The 20,381-nt window shown below is 54.0% G+C and overlaps 1 protein-coding gene across 1 annotated transcript in view; it reads left to right on the top strand.

Moving 5' to 3' along the window:
- The window catches only part of CSMD1 (CUB and Sushi multiple domains 1), a 1,658,614-nt gene that overhangs the window by 1,317,954 nt on the left and 320,279 nt on the right, over positions 1-20,381 (top strand). The window contains exons 16-20 of the mRNA XM_066237815.1: positions 568-706; positions 3,367-3,554; positions 8,625-8,813; positions 11,551-11,667; positions 14,439-14,654. Of these exons, the coding sequence (XP_066093912.1) occupies positions 568-706; positions 3,367-3,554; positions 8,625-8,813; positions 11,551-11,667; positions 14,439-14,654 (849 nt within the window). The remainder of the gene's footprint in view (positions 1-567; positions 707-3,366; positions 3,555-8,624; positions 8,814-11,550; positions 11,668-14,438; positions 14,655-20,381) is intronic.

Here is a 20,381-nt window from a genome sequence, read left to right as displayed (position 1 = left end):
ACATATTCTAGTCCAGAGTCCCGATGTCACCGTTTCATATTTTAGGGTTCCATCTGGTTGACATACAGTATGAAGAGGGGCGTGTCTGTCTCATCTGGATGAAGTGATTAAGTTCTCAAGTACAGTGTACATTAAAAAGTGATGGATAAAGACAAGATATCAATTAAAAAAATAACGTGTGACCATTTAGGTACATTTGATAACTCAAAAAAAATTTTTTTTAAACTGCTAAACTCAAGAAAACATATTCTTTTATTTATGTGGCTTTTAGAAAATATACTTCATCATGCAAATTTAGAAATAATCTTACCAAAAAAAAGTTCACATTTGTATTTGCTCCTCTGTCTCTCTCAGGTAGTATCTTTGGATAGTTACTCCATCATGAAATAAGTGTGATTAATATGCTCCATAAACAACTCAGTAAGCTGAGTTCAGTGGGGAGCAAGCTGTCGTCTCCTAGGTGGAGACACTGACTCCAGGAACGCAGGGCGAGTCCCCGCCGTGACTGTGGTGCTGAGGTCCCTGTCCTCATGGTCAGTGACCTGCCAGGCCCCACTTGCCTTTCAGCCCCGTGCGGCGGACACCTGACTGCATCCAGCGGCGTCATCTTGCCTCCTGGATGGCCAGGATACTATAAAGATTCTTTGAACTGTGAATGGGTCATCGAGGCAGCACCCGGACACTCCATCAAAATCACTTTTGATAGGTAAGGGGCACGCCTTCCCTCCCTCCTTCCCCCCGGACCCAGGGACCCCTGTGTGCCCACGGCTGTTATTTCTGTGGACCCGGACACTGTGCAATGTGACCGTCCCTTACCGGCTCCCCCAAAGGAGCTCAGTCTGAGAGGATGAGGCCCTTGACGGATAAGTTCTGTTCTTGAATTTTTCCTCTAAGCCCCCAGTTAAGGCAGCTCAGAGGGGGGCGCGCCCACTGGAGGGGTGTCCTGTCCTACACATGGTGTCTCAGCTCTCTGGGTGCAGCCCTGGGCCCCCCCCCGGACTTTGGACCTGCAGATGGAATGCACTGTGCTCCTTTGAGTGCACCGGGCACCTCCCTTAGACCCTCAGTGACCACTGCAAGGGCGGGTGGTGGCCGTGGGAACGGGAGGCGGGGAGGGCATGGTGGGTGAGTCACCTGTTAGTCACCTACGCGTGAGGCGCCCCTGAGCAGCTGTTCGGCATTGCTGTTGGGTCATGTATTTAATCATCTAAAGAACAGTCATGCTCTCTGAATGTGTCATCATGAAACATTTTACCATTTGTCTCAACAATGAAATCAAGTTGGAGTTTATAAACCAAAAATGTTATGGAATGAATCATAAGTTTTAAAACCTCAGGAAGCATCCCATTTGGCGTTCTGCGCTTAATCTTTAATCAGCGGTTGGCATTTCTCTAACAACGGCCTCTTCTTGACACAGCGGCTGCTGGAGTTTACTGTTCAGAGTAGTCGAAGTCTCAAAGGAGTTGAATGTTCTTACTTTGTTTTTTCTTTTTTTTCTAATATTCTAATAACGTTAACCATGCAGGAAAGGCTTTGAGCAGGAGTTGCTTTGTCCCTCAGTAATCACTTGTATTTGAAATGAGGGCTGATGTTACTATTTTTTTTTTTTTTTTTGCATTTTTTCTGAAGCTGGAAACAGGGAGAGACAGTCAGACTCCGCATGCACCCGACCGGCACGCCCACCAGGGGGCGATGCTCTGCCCATCCTGGGCGTCGCCATGTTGCGACCAGAGCCACTCTAGCACCTGAGGCAGAGGCCACAGAGCCATCCCCAGCGCCCGGGCCATCTTTGCTCCAATGGAGCCTTGGCTGCGGGAGGGGAAGAGAGAGACAGAGAGGAAGGCACGGCGGAGGGGTGGAGGGGTGGCAAATGGGCGCTTCTCCTGTGTGCCCTGTCTGGGAATCGAACCCGGGTCCTCCGCACACTAGGCCGACGCTCTACCACTGAGCAAACCGGCCAGGGCCCTTATGTTACTATTTTTGATAGAATAATAGTAATCGGCCCAGGGTAACCTCTTAGAAGAAAAGATGTTACTCTGGTTGAGGTGTCCACTAGACTGGACATTGGGTTCTTGCACATAATCTTAATCACTGGGGAAACACTAAGTGTACGCTCTGTCCACCCTAGCGGTCCTTAAAGAAAGAAGGGGTGATAACTTGTGCAGATATTACAAGTGAGATATATCCCATGCTTGTCCAGGCTTTTTGACTTTGAACTCAGATATCTGAGGAGCGGCAGGGTCTTTAGAGAACATTTGAGCCGCGGAAGTTGAGGCTGACAGTTCGCCCACGTGGCCAGCCCGCGGTCTCTTCCCGGGGTAGCCACGGGAAACACGTGCTGTTCAAATTCCTCTTTGTGGACGGCTGAGGGTCAGAGGCCTGTCCCAAGCGAGTGTGAAAAACACATCACTGTGCGCGTGCACTAGAGAAATACACGATTCCGTGGTGAGCAGGGTTCCAGCACCTTGTTGGCCATTCCCTGCCCTGGTCCTGAGCAGGCATGCCCGGCCCCGTCCTCCTCCCAGGCCGTGAGAGTCCGCACAGAGTGTGGACTCCGTGGAAGTCTTCCTCCTGGACGTCCTGAGTGAGCCAGACCTCACCATGTGCAGGCTGCTCCCTGGGGGCACGGCCAGACCTCTGCGACCCGGGCTCGCTGGGCCAGGACCACTGATCTCAGCGCAGGAGTGGGACCTTCACTGTGTCCACGAGGACCCAAGTGCCGGCCGCTGTGGGTCAGTGCCACACTGGGCCAGGGTCTCTGGCCACTAACGTCCTTCCGGAAGAAGAGCCGAGACTTCTGGAAGCTGCTCTAACTTTTCAAGTCCTTAGACTCACAGTCAGTGGTCACGGTCTCCTCCCGTCCTGGGAGGGCTGATGGCACGCCGGGGCACTGGGTTCACCCTCAGGAAGCGTGTCTAGAGCGTGGACTCGCCCGCTTCTTAGAAGAGGTCACTCCCCCACCACTGTGCCCATGTCAGGGTGCCCACCGTCCTGGCACGCAGGGGGTGCTGTGAATATTTGAAAATGCATGATGGAAGAGTTTCCACTGTTGATTATTGATCGTTTTTTCTCTTCTAATGAAAGCAATCTGATTGATGGTATTGTTCTCTTAGAACAGCTCACTGCCCCCTTTTGTGTCTGTGACGCTGGGGACAGCGTATTCCGTAGGAGGGAGGGGTGTGGGGCGGGCCTGTCCTTCCAGCAGGGAGGACCGTTCTCATGCGTTAAGGGTGCCTGAGTTGTGAGTACGCAGGACCGGGCCGTGTTGTTCCCGTTGGCGTGTGTGGGTCTCGAGTCTGTGCGTGAGGGTCTGCGGGTCACGACGGTTCCGCGTGTCTCCCCGACGGGTGCCGCGCACCTGAGCAGGTTCCAGACGGAGGTGAACTACGACACACTGGAGGTGAGGGACGGGCCGGCCGGGACGTCCCCGCTGATCGGCGAGTACCACGGCACACAGGCCCCGCAGTTCCTCATCAGCACCGGGAACGCCCTGCGCCTGCTCTTCACCACGGACAGCAGCCGGGCCAGCGTGGGCTTCCTCATCCGCTACGAGAGTGAGTCCATCCGCGCCCCCATGTCCCCGTGCCCGTCCCCGTCCTCATCCTCATCCTCGTCCCCGTCCCCGTCCTCGTCCCCATCATCATCCCTGTCCCCATCCTCATCCTCGTCCCCATCATCATCCCCATCCCCGTCCCCATCCTCATCCTCATCCCCATCCTCGTCCTCGTCCCCATCATCATCCCCGTCCCAGTCCCCATCATCATCCCCGTCCCCATCCCCGTCCTCGTCCTCATCCTCGTCCCCGTCCCCATCCTCATCCTCGTCCCCGTCCCCGTCCCCATCATCATCCCCGTCCTCGTCCCCATCACCATCCCCGTCCTCGTCCCCATCCCCATCCCCGTCCCCATCATCATCCCCGTCCCAGTCCCCATCATCATCCCCGTCCCCGTCCCTATCATCATCCCCGTCCCTGTCCCCATCCTCATCCTCGTCCCCGTCCTCGTCCTCGTCCCTGTCATCATCCCCGTCCCCATCATCATCCCCGTCCCCATCATCATCCCCGTCCCCGTCCCCATCATCATCCCCATCCCCATCATCATCCTCGTCCTCGTCCCCATCACCATCCCCGTCTCCATCATCATCCCCGTCCCCATCATCATCCCCGTCCCCGTCCCCATCATCATCCCCATCCCCATCATCATCCCCGTCCTCGTCCCCATCACCATCCCCATCCCCGTCCCCATCATCATCCCCGTCCCCATCATCATCCCCGTCCCCGTCCCCATCATCATCCCCGTCCCCATCATCATCCCCGTCCTCGTCCCCATCACCATCCCCATCCCCATCATCATCCCCATCATCATCCCCGTCCTCGTCCCCATCACCATCCCCGTCCCCATCATCATCCCCGTCCCCGTCCCCATCATCATCCCTGTCCCCGTCCCCGTCCCCGTCCCTATCATCATCCCCGTCCCCGTCCCCATCATCATCCCCATCCCCGTCCCCATCATCATCCCCGTCCCAGTCCCCATCATCATCCCCGTCCCAGTCCCCATCCTCGTCCTCGTCCCCGACCTCGTCCTCGTCCTCGTCCTCGTCCCCGTCATCATCCCCATCCCCGTCCCCGTCCAAGTCTCCGTCATCATCCCCGTCCCCATCATCATCCTCGTCCCCGTCCTCATTCTGTCCTCGTCCCCGCCCAGGTGCCCGCTGAGCCGGGACGCACGGGCCTGTTTCCAGCCTGCAGGTGACCTGGCACCACACGGTCCTGAGGTCTCTCCCTTGTGACCCAGAGAGCAGCCTGGGGTGGGGGGTGTTCACCTGAAAACTCCACAAGTCATCCTAGTTTATTGTAAAGTAAAAACATAATTAAAGCAATGAAATGTCTTTTTACCACAGAATGTAGTAATAGACTTTTAAAATATATCTATTGGCCAACGGAGCTAGCTGAGCATGTCACTAAGATTATAGATCCTAGGTGATGTTTTTTGCTAGAAAAATGTGATTTGGGAAAGACTGGTACCGGTTAGGATGCAGAAACAAGTTCTAATGGGCAGAAAATGTGTAACTAAAGAGGAAATGAAATAATAGCTGAAGTGACAGGAACTGTTCACATCAACAGTTGTTATAAATATTTAAGGGCAGTTGTTGGACATAGTGGAAAACGGTTGCTAACCTGCTACACGGCAGCGTGTTCTGCGAGGTCACCCAGTTTCAAGTAGATCTGCCCGTTTGTTGTCGTAAAACCAGCAGCTGCCCTGTGGTGGCCTTTCCGTCATCTTTACCAAAGTGGGCAGTGCGGGGCACGCATGCCAGATGCCAAGTGTGCACCTTCTGGCAATGCTGAAACCAACAGGAAGTTCTGGAAGGTCCAAAACGCCCCCCAGGTTTGACCGTTTGATGGAAGGACTCAAAGAGCCCACGGAAATCTGTCACTCACGGTGGCTTTCATTGTGGAAAAATGCACAGCATCGAGTCTGAGGGTGGGATCTGACGGGGGGTCCGAACTTGGAGCTTCCGGTGGTCTCCTCCCCCCAGGGTCTCCTCCCCCCAGGGAGTCCTGAACGGTGCCCCTTCTCCAAGTCATGACATGTGACAATATGCATGGTGCACTGCCCAGCAGAGAGACTCACTGTTGAGTCATAACTGCCCTGTTCTGAATCTTACTTACTGTGAGGTTCTGTAGAGCAGCAACATATTTATTTCTTTGCCTTCAGAAACATCATAATGATCGTCTGTTTCCTTCTTCCCATTTTTCTTATTTTACAAATCTGTGCTATTCTAAAAATAATAAAGAGGAATGTTAGAGACAGGAAAAGAAGTGGTTATGATGTCACGATCATGATTACTTATACCACACTTTACCTCTTAACATCTAAGCACAGGCTAATTATAGATATCTTGAAAGCAGCTGACTTCAGCACAAATTTGAAAGAAGAAAAAAAAAGGGATGGAGTTATGGAGTGCAATTTTAGAAAATCAAAACTCCGGTGCAGTTTTAACACACATTGTATGTGTGTGGGCTTGGGGGGCTGCTCGCCTCTCCCCGAAACCTGCAGGGTGACTGGACAGAATCTGGAATATAAACTATAAAAAGCAGGAGAGGGTTCGGGATGGAGATAGAAATGGAGAAGAGACAGGGCTTCATTTAGTGTGTCTTTGTTGATTTTCAAATGGAGAAAAGAAAACTCAGGTTTGCACTATGAGGTATCATCTGGCCAATAGCGTAACAATAACAGATGTCTCTGCAGCACACCATGGTCAGATATTAGAAGACATACCATTTTTCGTGATTAGACGGTTGAGTTCGCTGGCACACTTCTGCAGGTCTGATGTGTCTGGGGGTCTTTCACATGGATGGTGGAGATGATTGAGTTCGCTGGCACACTTCTGCAGGTCTGATGTGTCTGGGGGTCTTTCACAGGGATGACGGAGATGATTGAGGTCACTGGCACACTTCTGCAGGTCTGATGTGTCTGGGGGTCTTTCACATGGATGACGGAGATGATTGAGTTCCCTGGCACACTTCTGCAGGTCTGATGTGTCTGGGGGTCTTTCACAGGGATGACGGAGATGATTGAGTTCGCTGGCACACTTCTGCAGGTCTGATGTGTCTGGGGGTCTTTCACATGGATGACGGAGATGATTGAGTTCGCTGGCACACTTCTGCAGGTCTGATGTGTCTGGGGGTCTTTCACATGGATGACAGAGATGATTGAGGTCACTGGCACACTTCTGCAGGTCTGATGTGTCTGGGGGTCTTTCACATGGATGACGGAGATGATTGAGTTCGCTGGCACACTTCTGCAGGTCTGATGTGTCTGGGGGTCTTTCACATGGATGACGGAGATGATTGAGTTCGCTGGCACACTTCTGCAGGTCTGATGTGTCTGGGGGTCTTTCACATGGATGACGGAGATGATTGAGTTCGCTGGCACACTTCTGCAGGTCTGATGTGTCTGGGGGTCTTTCACATGGATGACGGAGATGATTGAGTTCACTGGCACACTTCTGCAGGTCTGATGTGTCTGGGGGTCTTTCACATGGATGACGGAGATGATTGAGTTTGCTGGCACACTTCTGCAGGTCTGATGTGTCTGGGGGTCTTTCACATGGATGACGGAGATGATTGAGTTCCCTGGCACACTTCTGCAGGTCTGATGTGTCTGGGGGTCTTTCACATGGATGACGGAGACGGTTGAGTTCGCTGGCACACTTCTGCAGGTCTGATGTGTCTGGGGGTCTTTCACAGGGATGATGGAGATGATTGAGTTTGCTGGCACACTTCTGCAGGTCTGATGTGTCTGGGGGTCTTTCACATGGATGACGGAGACGGTTGAGTTCGCTGGCACACTTCTGCAGGTCTGATGTGTCTGGGGGTCTTTCACAGGGATGACGGAGATGATTGAGTTTGCTGGCACACTTCTGCAGGTCTGATGTGTCTGGGGGTCTTTCACATGGATGACGGAGACGGTTGAGTTCGCTGGCACACTTCTGCAGGTCTGATATGTCTGGGGGTCTTTCACAGGGATGACGGAGATGATTGAGGTCACTGGCACACTTCTGCAGGTCTGATGTGTCTGGGGGTCTTTCACAGGGATGACGGAGATTATTGAGTTCCCTGGCACACTTCTGCAGGTCTGATGTGTCTGGGGGTCTTTCACATGGATGACGGAGACGGTTGAGTTCGCTGGCACACTTCTGCAGGTCTGATGTGTCTGGGGGTCTTTCACAGGGATGACGGAGATGATTGAGTTCCCTGGCACACTTCTGCAGGTCTGATGTGTCTGGGGGTCTTTCACAGGGATGACGGAGACGGTTGAGTTCGCTGGCACACTTCTGCAGGTCTGATGTGTCTGGGGGTCTTTCAAATGGATGACGGGGATGATTGAGTTCACTGGCACACTTCTGCAGGTCTGATGTGTCTGGGGGTCTTTCACATGGATGACGGAGATGATTGAGTTCGCTGGCACACTTCTGCAGGTCTGATGTGTCTGGGGGTCTTTCACATGGATGACAGAGATGATTGAGGTCACTGGCACACTTCTGTAGGTCTGATGTGTCTGGGGGTCTTTCACATGGATGACGGAGATGATTGAGTTCCCTGGCACACTTCTGCAGGTCTGATGTGTCTGGGGGTCTTTCACAGGGATGACGGAGACGGTTGAGTTCGCTGGCACACTTCTGCAGGTCTGATGTGTCTGGGGGTCTTTCAAATGGATGACGGGGATGATTGAGTTCACTGGCACACTTCTGCAGGTCTGATGTGTCTGGGGGTCTTTCACATGGATGGTGGAGATGATTGAGTTCGCTGGCACACTTCTGCAGGTCTGATGTGTCTGGGGGTCTTTCACATGGATGACGGAGATGATTGAGTTTGCTGGCACACTTCTGCAGGTCTGATGTGTCTGGGGGTCTTTCACATGGATGACGGAGACGGTTGAGTTCGCTGGCACACTTCTGCAGGTCTGATATGTCCGGGGGTCTTTCACAGGGATGACGGAGATGATTGAGTTCACTGGCACACTTCTGCAGGTCTGATGTGTCTGGGGGTCTTGCATGTGGACGACAGCACGACCAGAAAGGTTCCTTACACCAGAATCTTTTTCCCTCTGGGCGTTTAGGTGTGACTCTGGAATCGGACTCGTGCCTCGACCCGGGGATCCCCGTGAATGGCCGCCGGCACGGCAGTAACTTTGGCATCAGGGCGACAGTGACGTTCAGCTGCGACCCTGGCTACACACTCAGTGACGACGAGCCCCTGGTGTGTGAGAGGAACCACCAATGGAACCACGCGCTGCCCAGCTGTGACGGTAGGCGCAGCGCGAGGAAGCCTGCATCCTAAAGAGATGCGGAGGCGTGGGTGTTGAGACTGAGTGAGCAGTAAATGCGTTTCAGGGTTTGGTATGATACGACTGAGTGGGGTTTCCATTTGATGAAGTGGACACCCTAAAATCCTGTCCCCTTTAAACATTTGAAATCTGCCTACAACTTTTTTTTCTAATAGGCAGGGCATTGTTTTAGAAAGGAAATGAGAAATTATGGGTTGTCCTTCAAACGAATCTCCCCAAACTATAAAATGTACCGAGCTGAGTAACATACACATGCACTTGGCATTTACTGAAGCCAGCATGTGAGACATTGTAGCAAATCAGGCAGAGACTACATTGTAGTCCTAATTTTACCCTGACCCAGGACAGAGAGCTTCCTCTAGGTCTGAGCGGCTTGTCCTGTTTCCTCTGACCTCACCTGTGGCCGGGCTCTGCTCCCAGGAAGGGGCAGACGGCGCGCAGGAGACCCCAAGGGGCTTTATGTACACGCAGCATGGCCGGTACCCTGCACAGATCTGCTCTCGGAAATCTCAGAGTGATAAGTCCTGACCACGCTGGTTACAGTGTAACTCAACTGTGTGCTGTTCAGTGTATCATTGTAACAACAAGGTCAACACATATGCTACCTGTAATGATTTGCAAGCTGAAGTCAGGGCTTTGCCTTTGGCTGTGGCTATAACCACAGTGTAACACTGGTTCTGTGTAAAAGGATATATATATATATTAGCCTGACCTGTGGTGGTGCAGAGGACAAAGCATCGACCTGGAACACTGAGTTCGCTGGTTCAAAACCCTGGGCTTACCTGGTCAAGGCAAATATGGGAGTATGATGCTTCCTGCTCCTCCTCTCTCTCTCTCTCTCTCTGTCTCAAAATGAATAAATGAAAATAAAAGAAAAAAAATATATATTTGCATTTTCAGTGTTTTGTGCAGGCAAACCCTTTCCATTCAAGCCCGATGTATGTGTTCATGAAACGCCTTGACCTTGCCTCTCTGCAGGGAGGCGGCACAAACAGTTGGGCTGATGGAGCATGCAGGCTGCACAGGGTCAAGCTCTCTGACCTCAGTCAGCAGGATGAACCCAAACGGTAGCAGGGACTTGGAGAGAGAACCTGCAAGGTGGAGGTGGGCAGCGTAGAGCGGCTAGAGGCTGTCTCAGGACGCAGGGAGTGTGCAGACCAGCAGAGCCGGGCTGCTGGTCCACACTGGGCAGTGTTCGGGTGAGAAAGTGGTGTGCACGCACAGATGATTTTTTCACTGTTTTGACACCATTTTCCTATTTACAAAATCTCATATGAGCTATTCATATAGAAGTATGCACTGCAGCAGATGACTAGGAACTTAATGATTCGTCAAATACATATATTCCTAACTCTAGTCATATGTCAATTCGGTGAAAGAATGTGGCAGACATCATCCAGGAAAATACAGTATATGTAATATGTAAATATATATGCATCTACACCGTGAACTATGAGTGTCTAGCCCACACGGTCCCTGTGCGGTGATTTATCAGAGGTGACTGCCCGCACGCAAAAGCAAGTGAGAGGAAGCAAAGACTTGGGACAGAGGTTTGCAAAAATCATTCTGGGAAGGTGTGTCTTTTCATTTTCATCCTTTTAAACATTGGAATTTAAACTAAAATAATTTATCACTTTAAGAAATACATAGTAAACCATACTATAAATAAATTTACCTGCAGAAAACATAATACTTAACTAGTATACAAAGGCCCAGGAAAGTCAAGACAGGACAACTTACTCAGCATCAGAAATATTACTTAGCATTGTCTGGAAGATCCTAACTGAGGAAAAAATTTAATAAGATAATATAAATATTAGGAAGAGAATAAAATAAACTTTTAGCAATAATAAGGGTTTAGGAGGGGACTCCATCAGCATAACAACAGATTGTCACATGGGTATAACTTATTATCTATATCTATATATCTGTATCTATAGATATCTATTGATATATAGATATATATGCCAGGTATAAACATATTTAACTAATGATGTGAAGTTTATTTTTAAAAACTAGAAGTTTACAATAGAATACAAGATAATACCAGAATAAATGGAAATACTATACTATGTTTTTTGATGAAAAGAATGAAAATTAAATGTACACATTTTCTACTAATAAAGTTTTAAATTCAATGAACTCTAATTCAAAATAATTTGAATTTTTATTAACTATCTATAGACATTTAAAATGAATCTGAAATGTCCCAGTGTCAGGGAGTCAGGCGAGAGAAATTCCATCTTGTTCTTAAGAGGTTCAGCCTTTCTGTTCTTCTAGGTCCTTTAACTGATTGGACGAGGCCCACCCACATCAGGGAGGGCAATCTGCTTTACCCTGTCTGCTGAGTCAGAGTTAATCTCGTCTAAACACACCCTCACTGACACAGCCAGAGTAATGTTTGACCACATGTTTGGGCAGCCTGGTCGAGGCAACACATAAATTGCCATCACAAGGCGGGCTCTGCTTTAGCGGCCGTGCCTTCCTCTGTCACTTTTCTGGGTTTTGTACGATTTTGGGAACTGTCGATGAACTGGCGTATTACAGTTACGAGATAAAGTTTTGGTTTTGTGTTAGTGTTCCTGGAGGTGATATTAAATATTCCTAAGTTGCCTGGCACATTCAGTGGCACTTGAAGCGTGTTGTACTCTGGCAGTCGTGCGCGGGCACCACAGTAACACTCTCTCTCACTCTGAAGCCCTCTGTGGAGGCTACATCCGTGGAAAGAGCGGGACGGTCCTCTCGCCCGGGTTTCCAGACTTTTACCCAAACTCCCTCAACTGCACCTGGACCATCGAAGTGTCTCATGGAAAAGGTAAGACTGTGACACGGATCTCAACCATACAGAATAACTAACCAGATAGAAGTAAGGGGGATGGATCTCAACCAGACAGAATAACTAACCAGATAGAAGTAAGGGGGATGGATCTCAACCAGACAGAATAACCAGATAGAAGTAAGGGGGGGTAGGTAGTAATGTAAGAGTGAGTAAAATAACAGATTTCATCATGTGTGTATCTGATAGTTTTTACATTTTATATGATTTAGAAGGACAATGGACTTGAAACAATTAGTGCTACCGGCAAATGTCGATTTTTCTTCACTCTGTTTATCAGATTGCCTGGATGGATGCGTGTGAATATGAGCTTGAAAAGTAGGAATTAGGGTCAGAAAATGAGGCATAGAGTGAATAAAATGTGACTATTGAGTAACTAAAAGGAAATAAGAAGAAATGAACTTTCTGACTTTCACGATAGATACCTTTCCTCCCGCCTTGTAGCCTAAGTCACCCGGCATCGTCACCGTCGTAGATCCTGTGTCCTCACATAACCCAGGGTGACTCACTTTATAGACGAGCATGGTCAAGACCAGGAGAGTGTTCATTTTCTACAAGAAACGTCATTTATGAACACTTGATTTAGGAACGTCTCCTGCTTTTTTTTTTTTTAACTTTTGTATATCTAAACTTGTCATTTTAAACAAAATAATTTGGCACTTTGATCACATAAATATTATGTAGACCTTGTCTTCCCTGTAGAGTTGAACTCTGCTCGATGTTAAGGTGACTCGTTCTGTTACGTTGTGCTGAGTTACACGGTGCCCTCAGGAATGCGTTTTAAAGAAGAGTTTTTTGCCTTGAAGAAAATGGAGAACAAAAAGAGAAACAAATTATGAGTGGCCAAGGTGTTGTCATCATAAATATAAGTGATTTTATCAAAGAGAACCCAGTCATAGTGAATTTTATATATTTGGCTCTGGTTATCCAGAAACAATACTGTGTGGGTGTGGTTGATCAGAGAACACGAGAATTAGAAGCAGATAAACTCTGATTTTTGAAGACGTCTCCCCTCAGTTGCGTGACTGTGTGCTGGGCACCCTAGCTGAGATTCTCTAGAGGGCAGTTGTTTAATGTAAATGGAAAAGTTATCTCCTCCTCCATTCCCAAAGGTCTGCGTAAGGGTCTAGGGGCCGTTCTTCCTGCAGATGATTATAAGAGCCTGCTGTGTATTCCCAAAGGTCTGCGTAAGGGTCTAGGGGCCGTTCTTCATGCAGATGATTATAAGAGCCTGCTGTGTTTACTTCTCTGTGTCTATATGTCTGTGTCTGTATCACTGTCTGTGTCTGTAGCTCTCTACACAGCTGTGTCTCTATCTAGGTCTGTGTGTATGTCTGTGTCTGTATCACTGTCTGTGTCTGTAGCTCTCTACACAGCTGTGTCTCTATCTAGGTCTGTGTGTATGTCTGTGTCTGTATCACTGTGTCTGTAGCTCTCTACACAGCTGTGTCTCTATCTAGGTCTGTGTGTATGTCTGTGTCTGTATCACTATCTGTGTCTGTAGCTCTCTACACAGCTGTGTCTCTATCTAGGTCTGTGTGTATGTCTGTGTCTGTATCACTGTCTGTGTCTGTAGCTCTCTACACAGCTGTGTCTCTATCTAGGTCTGTGTGTATGTCTGTGTCTGTATCACTGTCTGTGTCTGTAGCTCTCTACACAGCTGTGTCTCTATCTAGGTCGTGTCTGTGTCTGTATCACTGTCTGTGTCTGTAGCTCTCTACACAGCTGTGTCTCTATCTAGGTCTGTGTGTATGTCTGTGTCTGTATCACTGTCTGTGTCTGTAGCTCTCTACACAGCTGTGTCTCTATCTAGGTCTGTGTGTATGTCTGTGTCTGTATCACTGTCTGTGTCTGTAGCTCTCTACACAGCTGTGTCTCTATCTAGGTCTGTGTGTATGTCTGTGTCTGTATCACTGTCTGTGTCTGTAGCTCTCTACACAGCTGTGTCTCTATCTAGGTCTGTGTGTATGTCTGTGTCTGTATCACTGTCTGTGTCTGTAGCTCTCTACGCAGCCGTGTCTCTATCTAGGTCTGTGTGTATGTCTGTGTCTGTATCACTGTGTCTGTAGCTCTCTACACAGCTGTGTCTCTATCTAGGTCGTGTCTGTGTCTGTATCACTGTCTGTGTCTGTAGCTCTCTACACAGCTGTGTCTCTATCTAGGTCTGTGTGTATGTCTGTGCCAATGTCACCTGATGTCTCTATGTCTACATCTGTGTCTGTGTCTATATCTTTATGTCTATAGCTGTATCTGTCTATGTATACAGTATACTATGTATCAGTGTCTCTATCTATACTAATCTATGTCTCTACTCACATACACTGAAGCATGCGTTCATTGTTGCTGTTCATCGCACTTACTTTCTTCATTTCTAAGGTCACTCTCTTTCTCATCACTGTCTGTATCTTGTCCAGACTTCAGCAAGCGTCAGGTTTGCGTCCAACGGCGAGCCGGGCCTCTGCAGGCCGGAGGGATCGCCCTTCCCTGCCCCCCACCCCGCTGTCCCGCCCTCTGCAGGCCGGAGGGATCGCCCTTCCCTGCCCCCCACCCCGCTGTCCCGCCCTCTGCAGGCCGGAGGGATCTCCCTTCCCTGCCCCCCACCCCGCTGTCCCGCCCTCTGCAGGCCGGAGGGATCGCCCTTCCCTGCCCCCCACCCCGCTGTCCCGCCCTCTGCAGGCCGAGGGATCGCCCTTCCCTGCCCCCCACCCCGCTGTCCCGCCCTCACGCCTCTTTCTCGGCCTCGGTTCCAGGAGTCCAGATGTCCTTCCACACCTTCCACCTGGAGAGCTCCCACGACTACCTGCTGGTCACGGAGGACGGCAGCTTCTCGGAGCCCGTGGCCCGGCTCACGGGCTCGGTGCTGCCGCACACCATCAAGGCCGGCTTGTTCGGGAACTTCACGGCCCAGCTGCGGTTCATCTCGGACTTCTCCATCTCCTACGAGGGCTTCAACATTACGTTCTCAGGTGTGTGGGGCTCTCCCGCCGGGTCTGGCCCCAGCAGTGCCGTGTGGGCGTGTGTGTGTGTGTGTGTACGTGATCACAGTGAGTGTGTGTGCGCGCGTGCGTGTGTGTGCCCGCGTGTGGGTGTGTACGTGATCACAGTGAGTGTGTGTGTGCAGGTGCGTGCGTGTGTGTGCACGCGTGTGGGTGTGTACGTGATCACACTGTGTGTGTGTGCAGGTGCGTGCGTGTGTGTGCACGCGTGTGGGTGTGTACGTGATCACACTGTGTGTGTGTGCAGGCGCGTGTGGGTGTGTGCACGTGTGTGGGTGTGTACGTGATCACACTGTGTGTGTGCAGGTGCGTGCGTGTGTGTGTGCGTGTGTGGGTGTGTGCACGTGTGTGGGTGTGTACGTGATCACAGTGTGTGGGTGTGTGTGCAGGTGCGTGCGTGTGTGTGCACGCGTGTGGGTGTGTACGTGATCACAGTGAGTGTGTGTGTGCAGGTGCGTGTGGGTGTGTGCACGCGTGTGGGTGTGTACGTGATCACACTGAGTGGCCGGCAGAGCTGACAGATAAGCATTAGTTGGTGGGAGGAGGAGGCTGAGCGTCTTTGAAACGAGAAAAGCGCCGTCTGCGTGGCGTCCGGAAAACACCGCTTTGCCGACACTCGGGAGAGTTGTGAGGTTTGTTTCCCGGAGGGCCTCCTCCCTCATCTCGTCGTCAGTGTTGTCACAGCCCTGCCGGAGGCACACTGGGGACGTCTGGGCTCTCGTCGTCCGGTGTCCTCCTGCCAGCCCAGCGGATGGAGGTCGGTGCTTGGATTCCCGTTTAGTTTGGAAACGAGGATGAACACACGCCAACGAGCATGAGACCGGGTCTGCGGCAGCACAACCGCACAGCGACGCATCGCTGCCCCAACACCCAGTAACCTTCGCTGTTGTTGTTACATTGTACAGATAACGTTGGTGCGGGGCTTACGTGTATAGCGTCAGGCCTTCTGGGCGTGGTGAAGTCGTTTCACCTGAATGGTTCTTTGCATGGTGTTAACATTTACTTTTTGTAGAGATGGAAACGAGAACACACTTAACTGACCAAACACGTTCGAGACAGAGTCACACGCACGAGTGACTGGGGTCCGAGGAGCAGGCAGCTCGCCCACAGGACAGGACTCCCTGCGCGGGGCCGAGGCCGTGCTCCTGCGCCCGCACCGCCCACAGGACGGGACTCCCGCGGGGCCGAGGCCGTGCTCCTGCGCCCGCACCGCCCACAGGACGGGACTCCCGCGGGGCCGAGGCCGTGCTCCTGCGCCCGCACCGCCCACAGGAAGGGACTCCCGTGGGGCCGAGGCCGTGCTCCTGCGCCCGCACCGCCCACAGGACGGGACTCCCGCGGGGCCGAGGCCGTGCTCCTGCGCCCGCACCGCCCACAGGACGGGACTCCCGCGGGGCCGAGGCCGTGCTCCTGCGCCCGCACCGCCCACAGGAAGGGACTCCCGCGGGGCCGAGGCCGTGTTCCTGCGCCCGCACCGCCCACAGGACGGGACTCCCTGCGCGGGGCCGAGGCCGTGCTCCTGCGCCCGCACCGCCACAGGACGGGACTCCCGCGGGGCCGAGGCCGTGTTCCTGCGCCCACACCGCCCACAGGACGGGACTCCCTGCGCGGGGCCGAGGCCGTGCTCCTGCGCCCGCACCGCCACAGGACGGGACTCCCGCGGGGCCGAGGCCGTGCTCCTGCGCCCGCACCGCCACAGGACGGGACTCCCGCGGGGCCGAGGCCGTGCTCCTGCGCCCGCACCGCCCACAGGAAGGGACTCCCGCGGGGCCGAGGCCGTGCTCCTGCGCCCGCACCGTGTCTGCGATGCTCTGAAAGGGAACGTGTGCCCCGCCCCGCCCCGCCCCTCACGGCCCTGAGCGAAGGTCGTTTTCACAAGGTGGCTCCTGCGTCCGTCAGCACAGGGTCTCCTCCATGCATCGGCTCCTGTAAGTTCCACGGTGACATCGGATGCCGCTGAGCGGAGCCTTGGTTCTGACGTCGGCATCTCCTGCTCTGACACTGACGCCCCGATGGGAGGTTCGTGACCCGGACCCTCCACGTTCCCGACAGCGCCTGCGTCCCCACACCTGGCACCTCATCGGCATTCGTTACTTAGTACCTGGTGCTCGGCCACCAACAATATACAAACGAGAAGCCGTCCTTCTTTTCAGCCTCCTGGAGGCAAGATTGAGGCGTGTGAAGTCCTCTCTCAAAGATGAAGTCTCACCGCTTGTAAGATGCTCCGGACAGCTGTGCCCTCCCTGCAGTGAGGAGCAGCTGCCCTCGACTTTAATCTGACTCGGTCGATTTTTTCTTTTTTCTTCTCTGGTGTTTCTCTGGATTAGGCAAGCTTTGAGGACAGACTGCTTGGTTCTGTGGACATTTGCCGTCATCAGTGGTAATCATAAAATTGGCCACTTCGTGTATTAGAGACTTAAACCTTCCTAAACCACTGATACCTAAATGCTTCCCCACTCTGGATAGAGTCTCCCGTGGTGGCACTGGGTCAGCACGGCCTGTGACAACGCCCCTGCCCTCTTACCCACTTCCATCACCACCCACGATGAGCTGCACTAGAGTCCTCCAGGGCAGAGGGAGCTGAGATGGCACTGAGATAGAGTCCTCCAGGGCAGAGGGTGTGAGGGATGGCACCGAGCTAGAGTCCTCCAGGGCAGAGGGTGTGAGGGATGGCACCGAGCTAGAGTCCTCCAGGGCAGAGGGTGTGAGGGATGGCTCTGAGCTAGAGTCCTCCAGGGCAGAGGGAGCCGGGATGGCTCTGAGCTAGAGTCCTCCAGGGCAGAGGGTGTGAGGGATGGCACCGAGCTAGAGTCCTCCAGGGCAGAGGGAGTGAGGGATGGCACCGAGCTAGAGTCCTCCAGGGCAGAGGGAGTGAGGGATGGCACCGAGCTAGAGTCCTCCAGGGCAGAGGGTGTGAGGGATGGCACCGAGCTAGAGTCCTCCAGGGCAGAGGGTGTGAGGGATGGCACCGAGCTAGAGTCCTCCAGGGCAGAGGGAGTGAGGGATGGCACCGAGCTAGAGTCCTCCAGGGCAGAGGGTGTGAGGGATGGCACTGAGTTAGAGTCCTCCAGGGCAGAGGGAGCCGGGATGGCACTGAGATAGAGTCCTCCAGGGCAGAGGGAGCCGGGATGGCTCCGAGTTAGAGTCCTCCAGGGCAGAGGGAGCCGGGATGGCACTGAGTTAGAGTCCTCCAGGGCAGAGGGAGCCAGGATGGCACTGAGTTAGAGTCCTCCAGGGCAGAGGGAGCCGGGATGGCTCCGAGTTAGAGTCCTCCAGGGCAGAGGGAGCCGGGATGGCTCCGAGTTAGAGTCCTCCAGGGCAGAGGGAGCCGGGATGGCTCCGAGTTAGAGTCCTCCAGGGCAGAGGGAGCCGGGATGGCACTGAGCTAGAGTCCTCCAGGGCAGAGGGAGCCGGGATGGCACTGAGATAGAGTCCTCCAGGGCAGAGGGAGCCGGGATGGCTCCGAGTTAGAGTCCTCCAGGGCAGAGGGAGCCGGGATGGCACTGAGCTAGAGTCCTCCAGGGCAGAGGGAGTGAGGGATGGCACCAAGCTAGAGTCCTCCAGGGCAGAGGGAGCCGGGATGGCTCTGAGCTAGAGTCCTCCAGGGCAGAGGGTGTGAGGGATGGCACCGAGCTAGAGTCCTCCAGGGCAGAGGGAGCCGGGATGGCTCCGAGCTAGAGTCCTCCAGGGCAGAGGGAGCCGGGATGGCTCTGAGCTAGAGTCCTCCAGGGCAGAGGGTGTGAGGGATGGCACCGAGTTAGAGTCCTCCAGGGCAGAGAGAGTGAGGGATGGCACCGAGCTAGAGTCCTCCAGGGCAGAGGGAGCCGGGATGGCTCTGAGCTAGAGTCCTCCAGGGCAGAGGGTGTGAGGGATGGCACCGAGTTAGAGTCCTCCAGGGCAGAGGGAGCCGGGATGGCACTGAGTTAGAGTCCTCCAGGGCAGAGGGAGCCGGGATGGCACCGAGCTAGAGTCCTCCAGGGCAGAGGGAGCCGGGATGGCTCCGAGCTAGAGTCCTCCAGGGCAGAGGGAGCCGGGATGGCACCGAGCTAGAGTCCTCCAGGGCAGAGGGTGTGAGGGATGGCACCGAGTTAGAGTCCTCCAGGGCAGAGAGAGTGAGGGATGGCACCGAGCTAGAGTCCTCCAGGGCAGAGGGAGCCGGGATGGCTCTGAGCTAGAGTCCTCCAGGGCAGAGGGTGTGAGGGATGGCACCGAGTTAGAGTCCTCCAGGGCAGAGGGAGCCGGGATGGCACTGAGTTAGAGTCCTCCAGGGCAGAGGGAGCCAGGATGGCACTGAGTTAGAGTCCTCCAGGGCAGAGGGAGCCGGGATGGCTCTGAGTTAGAGTCCTCCAGGGCAGAGGGAGCCGGGATGGCTCCGAGTTAGAGTCCTCCAGGGCAGAGGGAGCCGGGATGGCTCCGAGTTAGAGTCCTCCAGGGCAGAGGGAGCCGGGATGGCACTGAGATAGAGTCCTCCAGGGCAGAGGGAGCCGGGATGGCACTGAGCTAGAGTCCTCCAGGGCAGAGGGAGCCGGGATGGCACTGAGATAGAGTCCTCCAGGGCAGAGGGAGCCGGGATGGCTCCGAGTTAGAGTCCTCCAGGGCAGAGGGAGCCGGGATGGCACTGAGCTAGAGTCCTCCAGGGCAGAGGGAGCCGGGATGGCTCTGAGCTAGAGTCCTCCAGGGCAGAGGGTGTGAGGGATGGCACCGAGCTAGAGTCCTCCAGGGCAGAGGGAGCCGGGATGGCTCCGAGCTAGAGTCCTCCAGGGCAGAGGGAGCCGGGATGGCACCGAGCTAGAGTCCTCCAGGGCAGAGGGAGCCGGGATGGCTCCGAGCTAGAGTCCTCCAGGGCAGAGGGTGTGAGGGATGGCACCGAGCTAGAGTCCTCCAGGGCAGAGGGTGTGAGGGATGGCACCGAGCTAGAGTCCTCCAGGGCAGAGGGAGCCGGGATGGCTCCGAGCTAGAGTCCTCCAGGGCAGAGGGTGTGAGGGATGGCACCGAGCTAGAGTCCTCCAGGGCAGAGGGTGTGAGGGATGGCTCCGAGCTAGAGTCGTCCAGGGCAGAGGGAGCCGGGATGGCACCGAGCTAGAGTCCTCCAGGGCAGAGGGTGTGAGGGATGGCGCCGAGTTAGAGTCCTCCAGGGCAGAGGGAGCCGGGATGGCTCCGAGCTAGAGTCCTCCAGGGCAGAGGGTGTGAGGGATGGCACCGAGCTAGAGTCCTCCAGGGCAGAGGGTGTGAGGGATGGCTCCGAGCTAGAGTCGTCCAGGGCAGAGGGAGCCGGGATGGCACCGAGCTAGAGTCCTCCAGGGCAGAGGGAGTCAGGATGGCTCCGAGCTAGAGTCGTCCAGGGCAGAGGGAGCCGGGATGGCACCGAGCTAGAGTCCTCCAGGGCAGAGGGAGCCGGGATGGCACCGAGCTAGAGTCCTCCAGGGCAGAGGGAGTCAGGATGGCTCCGAGCTAGAGTCCTCCAGGGCAGAGGGTGTGAGGGATGGCACCGAGCTAGAGTCCTCCAGGGCAGAGGGAGCCGGGGTGGCACCGAGCTAGAGTCCTCCAGGGCAGAGGGAGCCGGGGTGGCACCGAGCTAGAGTCCTCCAGGGCAGAGGGAGCCGGGGTGGCACCGAGCTAGAGTCCTCCAGGGCAGAGGGAGCCGGGGTGGCACCGAGCTAGAGTCCTCCAGGGCAGAGGGAGCCGGGGTGGCACTGA

The sequence above is a fragment of the Saccopteryx bilineata genome, chromosome 6, assembly GCF_036850765.1.
Source record: "Saccopteryx bilineata isolate mSacBil1 chromosome 6, mSacBil1_pri_phased_curated, whole genome shotgun sequence".
NCBI classification, from domain to species: Eukaryota; Metazoa; Chordata; class Mammalia; order Chiroptera; family Emballonuridae; genus Saccopteryx; species Saccopteryx bilineata.
This window is presented reverse-complemented; position numbering and strand designations above follow the sequence as displayed.